Raw genomic sequence first — 14,018 nt, 5'->3', positions numbered from 1 at the left:
CAGCCTCTCCAAAGCCTCAACATCCTTCCTATAGTGGGGCAAACAGAAATGTATGCAATACTCCAGATGTAAACAATATTGAAATAACTCAGGGAGAAATTCAGGGAAGTTGACAGTTTTCAGTGTGCCCCACTGGCGCAGAGCAACAATCAACAAAGCCAATTTAATATTGAACTTGCTGAGAAGAAATAATAATAACTTAGTCAGATCACATCTTAAATAGTTCATTCGACCCTAGGGAGCAACACATTGGAGGCATCGAGTGCTTGAAATAATGTAGAACAAAGCCGCAAAGCTTTAGGGAAGGAGATGAAGATTATGAGAGACGTCTGGAGAAAATTGATGCTTAAAATACTCATCATACCAGCAATCCAGGGATGTATGAAAACAACAGGCACATTCAGAAAATAACTTGAAAGTAATGGAACATTAATGGAAAGCATGATAATTTAAATATAACGTCTGGACCAGGTGTCACCCAACACCCATTTATTATCACCCTCTTTAACAGAATAAAGCAGTCACCAACATTTTGAGGAGAACTTACAGGTGGTCTCAAAAAGCATTAGGCCTTTCCAAAGCACCACCCACAAAATGCTGGAGGAACTCAGCAGGTCAGACAGTATCTATGGAAATGAATAAACCTTCAAGTTTTCAGGCCAAGACCCCTCTTCAGGACTGAAAAGGAAGGGGGAAGAGGCTGAAATAAAAAGGTAGGGGAAGGAGAAGGAGGCTATCGGAAAGGTGATAGGTGAAGCTAAGTGGGTGGGAAAGGGCAGGGGCTAGAGAAGAAAGAATCTGATAGGAGAGGAGAGTGGACCATAGCAGAAAGGGAAGGACGAGGGTACCCAGGTGGAAGTGATAGGCAGGTGAGAAGAGGTAAAAGGCCACATTGTCAATTTTGGTAGAACTGGTGGAAATGAAATGTCCCTGTATAGAAACAATGCTTATGAAACCTGTAAACTCCCATGTCATGAACTTCTGAAGTCTCTATACACATTCATCAGTTCAGCCTGATGTATTTATTATTATTCACTACCTTGAGCTCTAAAACCTTTCCTTTATCAAAAGTTGCCATTAAGTATAACCAGTTTTCACTATGTGATTTTAAGTCACAGCATATTCTGTATATAATTTTGTTCTTTGTTAAAAATAATGCTTTGACTTTGGAAAGCTTTGTACCGAGTTACATTGAAATATTCAGAGTTTTTCATTATCTATTTAACAAGATGTACAATGACCTTGATTTCTAAATCAACAATAATTTATACATGACATTGATTATAAATCAACAATATTTTATTTTATGTGACAAGACAAGGTAGCATTTATTGCCTACTCATAATTCCTGTAGAAAATGCAGTAGTGAGTCTGGTCTTTATCTACTGAGTCCATTGGGAGAAGGTACTCTCAGAGTATGGTTTGATAGGGTAGGAGAGGATTGATGTCATAGATTTATAGAAAAATACAGCACAGAAACTGGCCCTGTGGCCCACCTAGACCATGCCAAACCATTTGAACTACCTGCTTGCATTGACCCTATCTATACCCCTCATAATTTTGTATACCTCTGTCAAATCTCCCCTCAATCTTCTACGTTCCAAGGAATAAAGTCCTAACCTATTCAATCTTTCCTAAAACTCAGGTCCTCCAGCCCCTATCATCCATGTCCTTGCAAGTGAATATTTTGACCATTTCTCTGTTCGAAAGTGTGTATGATTGTTCGACCTTCTTTGTATGTTACAGACGACAGAAGTTCAGATTATATTGCGATTTAAATTCTGATTTGGATTTTACCTGGGAATCATTTATTTGCTATACAGACAAGTAAAATTTTTAGAATTTCAAAGGTATAATGCGACATCTCAAAGTTTGTAAAGGGACAGGGGCTTTTTACCCCATCAAATTGGATGAAAGCTTTTCCGGTGATGATGGGGATCTCCACAGAAAGCCAGGATGGATCATCTATTTGGCAATTCTAGCTGGAGGTGGTTACAAATGTTTCAACTGTTTTCTAAGCATTCACATATTGGGCCTGTGATTAGACTAGGCTAGTCTGACAGTTCCACCACACTAACCCTGCTCCAAACCCCAAAAGGACATAAATGAATCGGGTAGAGTTTTGCAACAAACTATCGTTTTTACTTGGTCACTTTTGCTAAATTTAGATTTCCAGAAGGCATTTGATTAGCTGCTGCATCAGTATTTATTATGGGACTTTAAGGCTCATTGTGCTCATGGTGTGGTGCTAATATATCAGTGTGAACTGGAGATTGGCCACCCAACAAGGATCAGAGACAAGGCAAATATGGGTGCATTTCTGTTTGATCATGAGTTTGGTCCCAGACTGCAGCTTCCATTTTTCTATAGATGTTTTAAATAAAGGCACGAAGGTGAAGGTGTGGGGGGGGGGGGGGTGTGTGTGTGTGTTGGTCAATAAAAGAAATGATGAATTTCACTGGATGTTTCCATGCACATGTGATAAATAAAACTGAATTAGCGGTAGGTAAGTAAGTGACTCCAGCAGGATCCTGCAGATCACCAACAGTAAGAAGCTCAGCCGTACAAGCTACATAAATGCCACAGCCAGATGGGCAGGTCAGAAGACCGTACGCCATGATAAAGTAGCTCTGTGCCTTACTCGTGGCTACAAGGTACAAGTTGCTGATGGAATGCTTTCCACTTGCCTGGATGACTGAAGTGCCCACACTCTGAGGAAACTTGACTTCTCAACACAGCAGCCTCCTCTGTCCACCACAGTGAGCACTAATTCCCTCTGTCACTAGCACACAATGGCAATGCCAGACGGTAACAAAGTACAGAGGCAGAGACTCCCAAACTTACATCCTCTACCACCAAGAAAGTCGTGCCTGTAACACATGGACACACCACCTGCTCCTCACCCAACACCATTAAAGTGCAATCCCCAAAGAAAGAAGGAAAAAAAGTGACGTGAGAAATATTGAGGCCGAAGTTAGATTACTGGGACACTCCTGGCTCAGAACAGAGAATGACAGAGACCGAAGGTCACTGATGGCCTCTGCTCCACTAAGAGCTAAGGGCCTGAGTAGAACAGCACGCCATCCTGACTCGGAAACGTATTGCTGATCTTTCATTATCTCTGTGCCTAGGTCCCAGAGCACATTTTACCAAACATTATGCAGGAGTATCTTCACTAAACAGATTGCAGCAGTCATGAGACAACTCAGCACCAGCTCCTCAAGTACGATTAGGGAAGAGCAGTAAATGGTGGTGTTGGCAGGGATAGCCAGATCCAAGAAAATGAAAAAAATAAAAGCACCACATAATTGCTTCACAAAAGGAAATTGTTCCTCTGTATTCATATAAATTACCTAAGTAATTTTGAAATATCACATTTCAATTACTGCTGAAATTTGTAAATAGTAGAAAATGGAAATTATTGTGTAGCTTCTTATCTTGACCTTTTAAAACCTGGTATTATTCTGATGAACCTAAATTGTATGAAATTTGAAAGGTGCTTTGAAAGGAATAATGGTTGCAATATTCTAATGTAGATTAAAAGCCAGTTTTATGTAATTTATTCATTTCCAAATATCAATTTCTACATTTTATTATAATTTATGCACATAAATTCCATCAGCTTAAAGCAGACATCTGCAATGATTAAGATGTAATGTAGCACATGATAACATGAATGCTTTTGAAAAATAAATCTGTAAGCATTTCTAATTTGATTTTAAAATTCACCAATACTTGAAATTGACACCTGTCCTACCTCACATCTTAACTTATTCTGCTCTTGACAGTTTTCAGAGATAAATAAGTTGTCAGTGGTTATACCTACTTGGTAAGTGCCTGTCTATATCACATTGAAGTGAAATTCAGCAGATTGTATAATGATTGGCCAGTGCATTCCATTGGTCAATCACCAAGGGTGAGAAAGGAAAACACCACAAACTGAGAAAATGAAATTGCAATGTGTTTCCAGAGGCTCAGGTGACAAGTAGAAACAATGAATGATTACTTTCTGCTTAAGAAACAGACTCATAACACGAAACAGCAAAGTTTGTGCTTCCTGAATACTTTTGGGTGTGTATCTTATGGGTTTTTGGGCTGCTGATCATGAAAATCATCATGAAATTTCCCATTTTTTTGAAATCGCCTATAATTGTTAATTCAATTCATAATTCAAATCAGAATCACTGATTTCAAGATTAAGGAAGGTATTTTTGTTGGTCCACATATCAAACAGGTCATCAATGACAGACAATTATAAGAACTAGTGAGACCAGAGAAAATCACATGGAAGGCATTCAAGTACGTTGTTAAAAATTTTCTTGGCAATACAGTGCAACAAGTTAAGTGCAAACACGAGGAAATCTGCAGCTGCTGGAAATTCAAACAACAACACACACAAAATGCTGCCGGAACACAGCAGGCCAGGCAGCATCTATAGGGAGAAGTGCTGTCGACGTTTCGGGCTGAGACCATTCATCAGGACAAATTAAGAGCAGCTGGTTGGCAACATACACCAAGCACACAAAAGCATGAAGTGCAACACGTCACTAAAGATTCACTATCTGCATTCCCAATTAGACTTCTTCCCCACAAATCTTGGCGCTAGCAGTGATGAGCATGATGAAAGGTTTCACCTGGTCATTGTGGTCGTGGAGAAACTGCATCAGGGCAACTGGAATCCATCAATGCTGGCTGATTATTGTTGGACACTGAGAAGCCTCAGACACTGGGTACAAATGAAAATCATCAACAAAACATTTTTAGCTTTGTTGAATTACTGCTAAGAGTCAACACCATTATGCAATTAGACACATTATATTCAATAAAAGTTCATTTCTGGTTTCTCCAAATTCTTACATAATACAAGTAACCTGAAATTACATTTGTGTTCAACTTCAAGCAGTCTATCATAAACAAAAAGAAAATTCAGGGGAAGCAACACTTACGAAAGAAAATTGTTGTCCAGTGTTATTTGTTAAGTTGTTAATTTTATTAAAAGGTTACATTGCAAGTAAGATTTGAAAGTTTGATCATATTTTCTGCTACAGTATTCCTCTTTTGCACTGCTTGCTTGTTTCATTTTTAATAAATTATTGCTTTGTTATGCCTGCACAGTTCAGAGGCCACAAAATTCCATGATTAATGCCAGTGACAATAAATGTGATTCTAAATCTGTAACTGATGGAAGTGCTGCAACTTGTAAATGCCAGCAGCAGACATTTTTGTGCAAGGCCTTTCTTGTTCTGATACACCTCTGCCTGAAGATAATAAAAGCTGAAGGAAAAATTGAATCCTTATAAATCTAAAAAACTGAGAGACAGGTCATTTTTCCAGTTGTGAAATTCATTGCCACTGTTGGTTGAGGAGGCCAAATCATTGGTTATGTTTAAAGCAAGGGTTAATAGTTCTTGATCAGTAAGGGCAAAAAAGGTTATAGGGAACAAGGCAGGAGAATGGGTTTGAGAGGGTGGATAAATTAGCCTTGATAGAATGGTGGGCTGAATGGCCTAATTCTGCTCCTATATATAAATATTTGCATAAAGTCACAATAGGTAAGAAACCAACTAAAACTGTTACGAAACAATATAAACTGATAAAAATCTCCAAACTGCAATTCCTGCAATAATGAAATTGTTTTATCATTCAGAATCCAGCTGAAAATAACATTTGCCTTTGCTTACTCGGGCATTGTTCAGTCTTGTCACAGTAATGATAATGATTTGATGCACAGCAGGGGCTCTCAACCTTTTTAATGCTATGGACTCCTTACCATTAACTGAGAGGTCTGTGAACCCCAGATTGGGAAACCCTGGTGCAAAGTGTCGTCTGTTCACTTTCATTAGTTGGGCATGGCGTTACAAACACCGCTTTGGCCAGTATAATCATTCCTTTGTTGATGTTTAAACCAATTATGCATATTTTCCATAATATAAACTCAGTTGAACAGCATTTATCTAATATTTTACATTATGTGGCTTGTATGCAGTATATAATCTTATTTTCAGAATTATCCTTTTGTACATGAATGTAGCTTTTAAGAGACAGTGTAATGTAGAATCTCCTCATCCTTGTTTCCGCAGAGGTTGGAGGGAAAAAACTCCGAAGTACAATCCAAAGGAGCACTGAAACCGGTTTAGCAGTTGAAATGAGAAATAGGATGACACGGCAACCAAGTCGTGAATCTACCGACGGAAGCATGAACAGTTACAGTTCGGAAGGAAAGTAAGTTCATTACAATGGTCATTAAAAGGATGCAGAGCTGGGCTGAAAAACGGCAGATGGAATTCACCCAGAATATCTGACATGGTTCACTTTGGAAGGTTGGATTTGAAGGCAGAAGGCAGGGCTAATAACAGGATTCTTAGCAGGGTGTACTGTTTATATTGTAATTGATTTATCTATTTATTCTATATTTATCATGTATTAGATTGTACTGCTGCCACTAAGTTAACAAATTTCATGACATATGCCAGTGACATTAAACCTGATTCTGGTTCTGTTGACCTTCATTAGTTGGAGGATTGAGTTCAAGAGCCACAATACAATGGTGCAACTCAATAAGTTGCTGGTTAGACCACAGTTGGAATATTGTGTTGAGTTCTGGTCACCTCATTAGAGGAAGGATGGAGAAGCTTTAGAAAGCTGTGGAGGAGATTTACCAGGATGCTGCCTGAATTAGAGAGCACATCTCATGAGGATTGGTTGAGTGAGTTAGGGATTTTTACCTTTAGAGAAATAGAGGAAGAGAGGCAACTTGATAGATTTGCATAAGATGAGAAGAGGCATAGATTAAGAGGCAGAAATGGTGAATATGAGGGGGTGTAATTTTAAGGTGATTGGAGGAAAGTATATGCAGATGTCAGAGGTAAGTTTTTTGCACAGGGTGGTGGGTGCGTGGAACACCCTGCTAGTGACAGAGGCAGATAGATTAGGGAAATAGAAGAGACTTTTAGATATGCACATGGATGATAGAAAAATGGAGGTCTACGTAGGAGGGAAGGATCAGATTGATCAGAGTAAATTAAAAGATTGGCACAACATCTTGGGCTGAAAGGCTGGACTGTAACATTCTATGTTCCATATAGAAAAATTCCATATCACAAGGTATTAACTAGAATGTGCATTGCTGCGGAATAAACAAACGTTCAATATTTCTCTGATCCACAACAATAATATATTGTGTCTCTAGCACTCCATAAAAATAAACAGATCAAATCCTCCTCGTTCAGAGGATTGACCAAATAGTTTGAATCTCAGTTGCACTTTTAAACTCCTTTTAACACTTTTAATGAAGGAGAAGGAACAGTTATTAAGCAAATTACTCCTCATCGTTTCTAAATATATGCACCCTCACCCACCCCCACCCAAAACTATGCAGAAGCAAAACACCAGATTAAAAAACCCTAATCATTTATGGAGGAATAGTGTGTGTAATATAATACAGAAGAGTGCTAAACTTATTTAAGAGAAGAAGTTTGCCCTAACTCCCAGCTGAAGCAAGTTCAAGCTTAATTGTCAGTCCACCATATACACTTATACAGGTCAACAAAACATCGTTCCTCTAGGGCTAAGATGCAAACCACAGTACATTCTGTTATATACAGCACATATGGTTACCATAATAAGACCATAAGATATAAGAGCAGAATTAGGCCATTTGGCCCTTCGCGTTTGCTCCACCATTTCATCATGGCTTATTCAATTTTCCTCTTAGCCCCAACTCCTGACTTCAGCGCCCCGTCCCTTCATGTTTTGACCAATCAAGAATCTAACAACCTTTGTCTTAAATATACATAAAGCCTTGGCCTCCACGGCTGCCTGTGGCAAAGAATTCCACAGATTCGCCACTCACTGGCTAAAGAAATCCCTCCTCATTCCTGTTCTTAAGGAACGTCCTTCTATTCTGAGGCTGTGTCCTCTGGTCATAGATTCTCCCACTATCAGAAACGTCCTCTCCACTTCCACTCTATCGAGGCCTTTCACCGTTCAATAGGTTTCAATGAGGTCTCTCCTCATTCTTTGGAATTCCAGTGAATACAGGCCCAGAGCCATCTATACAAAGGCACATGAAGTCACACAAAAATAATATTAGCCCAAGTCCCTGAGTGGCTTGGCCTGAAAATTGATGGCACATGGGATGTTGTCCTGGAGTCACATTTTTGCAAGAACAAGCATGCAGCAGTTGTTGTTTGTGCTCTAGCGCAGCTGCAGACGAATGCAGTCCAGCTTGTCTTCCACCGAGTAAACAACAGAGAGCAGCACGATGGGAGGTCAGCCCTCAACCCAGCACAGACTCCAGTGTGCCCATCGTGCCCCCGTCCTCTCCCACACAGCCTCTGGCATTCCTTCCCCCTGGGTGGCTGCAATGGGCAACGTGTGGCTTAAGGACCTGGTCCACACAACAACCAAGGCCACGCAGCTCCCCTACCATCAGTCTTACACACTTTAGCAAACGTGGGGAAAAATGATTGCCCTCTGGGTGGCACTGTGGATCAGGAGAATATAAAGAGAGTCCAATGAGAGAGAGGCAATCTGAGAGGATAGGAAAAAAATGTGAAGTTATCTACTCTGATACAAAAAAAATTCTTAAATGGTGAAAGATTAGTGAATGTTCATGTACAGACAGTGTCCTTGTGCACAGTCACTGAAAACTGAGATAGAAAATGATTTTGATAAATAGCAGAGGAGGCCCTGATGGTCAAGTGACCTATTCCTTGTATTAATTGTAAATTCTTATGCTCTGATGTCTCATCAAATTTACTTTAAACTGTGACTCTTCATCCCCCATAATCAGTTTAATTAGAATAGATTGCCAACTGGAACTTAACATTTATTATCTCACAAATCTCAACGCAATCACTGTTGGCTAAATTTTATACAATATGCATTAGAGCCCATGCTCCCTTCTCTGGACTCCTGATCATCCCCATTATCCCACACTTCATAACATGGTCTTGATCAGCTAGATGATTTTCATAGTGTTGGACACGAAGGAGTTGTACTGCCTCCTCTCTCTCATTTATCCTCAGCTCCATAGCATGTGGAGGATTAATTTAAGTTCTGAGGTGTTCCTGAAGTGTCGAGTACCAAATGTTCTATGTTACGCACACAAAACACTGGAGGAACTCAGCACATCAGGTAGCATCCATGGAAAAGAGAAACCAGTCAATTTTTCAGGCCAAGTCCCTTCATCAGGACTGACAGGAAAAGAGGGGAGATGCCTGAATTAAAAGGTGGGGGAGGAGAAAGAGGCCAGCTGGGAGGTGATTAGTGAATCCAGGAGGGTGGGAAAGGTCAAGGGCTGGAGAAGAATGAATCTGATAGGAGAGGAGAGTGAACCATAGGAGAAAAAGTACCTGTCTACAAATTGGATTATATCTTCTTTTGGTACACTAAACATGTGCTGTGTAAAGCCACAACACCAAATGGTATCCCTCAGAAAACGTAAAGGTACGTTAAAAGCTGGTTTGCATACAGGCTGAAGCATAAAACAGGAGTTAGGTCTCTGCAAAATGAGCTTGCAGCTGCTATGTCTTTGCTATGCTGATCACTGGAAGCACCTTAGAACTTATGTTAATCCTCCTCATGCCAAGGAACTGAGGATAAATGAGAAGAGCCAGTACAACTCCAGTGTGTCTGACACTCTGTGAAAATGATCTGCTTGATTCAGACCCGTTTGAAATGTGGGGTAATGCAGAGACCAGAGACTGCAGCATGCTGCTCTAATGTGGAATGTTGAAAATAGCCGGAATTAGTGGTGGAGTAAGAGTAATGAGGTTTACATAGTTAGAAGCATTAAAAACTGATGCTGTGTTTAAGGTGCCAATAACAATTTCAATGCTTTCATAATGCTAATTTGCACACGCTAGATTCCTACTTTTTCTGGGAGTGTTCAACAAAGATCTTAGGTTGCACCCATATGCTGGCATGAAGGGAAGGCACAGAGCATGATCTATGACATCACTTGGTATGTAGCTGTTCCAGGAATACTGTACATCATTGGGAAGGGTCTCCATGTTACTTGTGTGAGAAAGTGCCAGAAGATGTAATTTTCTGAGCTACAGTGTTAGGTTTAGATACTGGTCAGATGTAGGACATATTGAGAGGGTGGCTCACCAATCACTGAAACGCCCAATTTCTTACAGTTGGAAAGAATGGTCCTTTGCCATACAGTGGGAAGTAGAATCTCATAGTCAGGGTGATTTCCCATAATTGTCTGAGTCTTTACAGCACATCTAGAATGACTGGAAAATTCTGCAGTCTCAGATTCCGGGTATGTTGGAAGGGAATTTTTAAAATTCTTTGAAATGTTCAAATTCCTGGTTCCTCACAATGATCTATTTGGGAATTCTGGTGGTATTTCTCAGCAGTGTTCTTCGTTAAGGTTAGGCACCAACCTTAATGGCACACAGCATGTAATGGCACACAGAGCCCTAAAGCAAGACAGCAATAACAAGTGCCACCAAGGATTTCCACATCAATCATCTCCAAAACAAAGAAAGCTACATCATAATTGCACAAAACTCATTCATGTGGCCTTCTCTGCTCACTGGCAAATGATGAATGACATGAAATACATAATTAGTTACTGACTAATCTTTGGAAAACTGCAGATGATGGAAATCTGAAATAAAAACAGCTAATCAATATCAGTTCTCTAGATCTGAATTATCTGAAAGGAAAACAGAAGATGTCCAAAACATTCAGCAGATCAAGTAGCACTGGTGGACAAGAAACAGTCAACATTCAGGTTGCAAAATGCTTCTTCAGCAAATTGCTCAGAGAAACTGCATTAAAGTGTTGAATTTTCAGGCCAGAATACTTCAGGCCAATGCACTAATAGCTCTTTAAAAGAGGTTTATCGAAATACATTTGAATTAATTTACTGACATGGTTCATGGTAATTTCCCAGACATAATAACAGCATAGAGAATGTGATAGAAACAGTAAAATTGTCCATCACAACATATTAAACTCTGTACACACTCTTTCAAATTAATTTTTATCATATATTTTTCACATTTGGATGCTGGCTGATGCATGTGTGAGTATTTTTCATAAGCACAGACAGTAAGAATATTCACCATTGAGAGCTGTAATTCAGACCATAATTCATATTCCTATTCTCTCTCTCTCACTCTTACACACACACACACACACACACACTATATAGGGACGTCAGTATGTTGGTCATTTTGGCTTGTTATTGTAGGGCTCCTGACTAATAAATTTGAATAACATTTGTAGAATTGGCCTCAGGTGACTAATGGCCGTGAGAGAGCAGCAATATTTCAATCTGGTCAAAAACAAATAAACAAATTAAGCTATCAGATATACATCAGACTGTTAATCTAGGTCTAGGATTTGTCAGAGATCAATGATATTTTTACCTGAAAGTTTATTAAATTATTCTTTGTTCACGTATTGCTGAATTTACACATTACAAAACCGAGAACGACATTCAATGGTACTTAATGATTGGAATGTCACAAATACGAGATATGATGAAGCCCTTGGAAAGTTTCTTTTCTTATTTGCACACAGGAACAGAGCATTGCTGGAAAGGGCACTGTCCTTGAGAAAGTTATGGTGAGCTGCCTTCTTGAACTGCATCTATGTAGTGCATCTCATTGCATAAAGAATCAGAATCAAGTTTATTATCACTGACAAATGTCGAGAAATTTGTTTTTTTGTGGCAGCAGTACATTGCAACACCTAACGATTACAATAAGAGATATATGGAAATACATAAGCAGTGCAAAAAGAGAGCAAATAGTGAGGTAGTCTCATGAGTTCATGGACCATTCAGAAATTCAATGGTGGAAGGAAAGAAGCTGTTCCTAAAACGTTGACTGTGCATCTTCAGGCTCCTGTATCTCCTCCCTGATGGCAATGAGGGGAGGGTTTGTCCTGGGCAGTGGGGATCCATAATGATAGATGGTGATTTTTTGAGGCATTGCCTTTTGAAGATGTCCTCAGTGGTGGGAAAGCTAGTGCTGGTGATGGAGCTGGCGAAGTTTACAACCCTCTAAACCTGTAAACACAGTATCAAGAAATAAAAATTTCTGGATGCATTTCAAGGTGGAGGTTAAGAAATAATAATTGACACAAACTCATGACTTCAAGATTACTGAAGATAACAATAAATTTCTTAACATATTCCCCACAGCCTTATCTTTCCTGGTGTTCGATTGGCATCGGACAGTCAGTTCAGTGATTTTCTGGATGGCCTTGGTCCAGCGCAGATGGTTGGACGTCAAACCCTTGCAACACCATCCATGGGTGAGCAACTTTCATATTTTGCATCAAAACAGGACGTTTTCATCCAAGAAGATTAGTTGAATATTGATAAGTTGAATTACAGGTTGTGAAGAGCATTGAATCATTGGGGCACTATATGAAAAGTGGCTGCAGGGTTAGCTTATTCACTGCTTGTGATCATTCCAAACTTTCCTAGGTTCTGGAAAGATTCCAGTGAACTGTAAAACTGCAAAATAACACTATTGTTCAGAAAAGAAGAGACAGGAAGTAAAAAGCTGTATGCTAGATAATCTAACACTTGTAATTGGGAAACACTAAAATCTATTAAAGGTCAAAGCTCAAATAAAATTTATCATCTAAGTACGCACCATATACTACACTGAGATTCATTTTCTTGCAGACATTCACAGTAGAAAAGAGAAATATCAATGAAGGACCACACACAAAGTCTGGCAAACAGACAATATGCAAAAGAAGACGAACTGTGCAAAAAAAAAGTAAATAAATAATGTTGAGAATGTGAGTGGTAGAGTCCTTGAATTTGAGTTCATTAGTGGAATCAGTTCAGAGTTGAGGGGAATAAAGTTGTCCACAGTGGTTCAGGAGCCTGATGGTTGAAAGGTAATGACTGATCCTGAACCTGCTGGTGTGGGCCCTAAGGCTCCTGTACCTTTTTACTGATGGCAGCAGTGAGAAGAGAGCCTGTCCTATTTGGTAGAGGAACTTGATGGTGGATGCTGCTGCTATCTTTGTAGATGTGCTCAATAGTGGTGAGGACATTGCCTGTGACAGACCAGACTGTATTCACCACTTTTTGTGGGCTTTTATATTCTTGGGCACTAGTGTTTTCATTCCAGGCTATCATGCAACTAAAGGCTCTCCACTGTGCCTCTATAGAAGTTTGTCAATTGTTTAAATGACATGTTGAATCTGCACAAATTTCTAAGGAAGTAGAGGTGCTGCTTTCTCTGTGATGGTCCCAGGACAGATCCTTTTATATGATAACGCCAAGAAATTTAAAGTTACCAACACTCTCCACCTTTCATCTCCTGATGAGGACTGGCTTATAGATCTTTGGTTTCTTATTCCTGTCATCAGTTTGGTTTTGCAGACAACGAGGGAATGGTTGTGACACCATTCAACCAGATTTTCAGTCTCCCTCCTATATGCCGATTCATCACCACCTTTGACTCAGACAACAACAGTGTGTCATCAACAAATTTAACTATGGAATTGAAGTTGTACTTAGCTATGAAGTATGAAGTGTATAGAACAGGGTAGTAGTACACAGTTTTGTGATGCCCCTGTTCTGATGGTAGCTATGGAGAAGACGTTATTGCCAATCCATACTGACTGGGGTTTACAGGTGAGAGAATCAAGTTGCACAAGGATTTATCAAGGCTTATCCTGCACTGTAGCTCAATAAATACATAAATTAACACATTTTCAAGGAGATATTAAAAAAATCAAGTAAGAGATTATTTCTGTCTCATTTTCCATCATAAAACAATCTCCCATGGCAGCTTCAAAGTACACAGATAACATTATGTTTGTTCAATGGAATTGAAAAGTGAGCGAGGTCTCTATTCTAAAAGTCCAGGTGAGGAGAGATCAGTCAAATTTCTAACAACTAGTAAACTTAGGCTAAATCTCATCCCCAATTTATCCATGTTAACTATGGCAAAAAAAAATTATTGATATAAATAATGAAAGGTTTCACAGGCATTTTGGGGCATTTTGAGGCACCAGTGTGCATT

At 39.4% G+C, this 14,018-nt stretch overlaps 1 protein-coding gene across 16 annotated transcripts in view; it reads left to right on the top strand.

The window, feature by feature from the left end:
• Positions 1 to 14,018, top strand: part of rims2a (regulating synaptic membrane exocytosis 2a) — a 1,025,605-nt gene that overhangs the window by 996,620 nt on the left and 14,967 nt on the right. For 14 of the 16 annotated variants that reach the window (XM_059971246.1, XM_059971261.1, XM_059971230.1 and 11 more), the window contains 2 exons: positions 6,081 to 6,222; positions 12,170 to 12,282. In XM_059971246.1, coding sequence (XP_059827229.1) covers positions 6,081 to 6,222; positions 12,170 to 12,282 — 255 coding nt within the window. The remainder of the gene's footprint in view (positions 1 to 6,080; positions 6,223 to 12,169; positions 12,283 to 14,018) is intronic. The other 2 variants (XM_059971285.1, XM_059971283.1) reach the window with 1 other exon arrangement.

Source organism: Hypanus sabinus, chromosome 1 (genome assembly GCF_030144855.1).
Source record: "Hypanus sabinus isolate sHypSab1 chromosome 1, sHypSab1.hap1, whole genome shotgun sequence".
Taxonomy (NCBI): domain Eukaryota; kingdom Metazoa; phylum Chordata; class Chondrichthyes; order Myliobatiformes; family Dasyatidae; genus Hypanus; species Hypanus sabinus.
The sequence above is the reverse complement of the archived record's forward strand: the minus strand, read 5'-3'. Positions and strand labels throughout refer to the sequence as shown.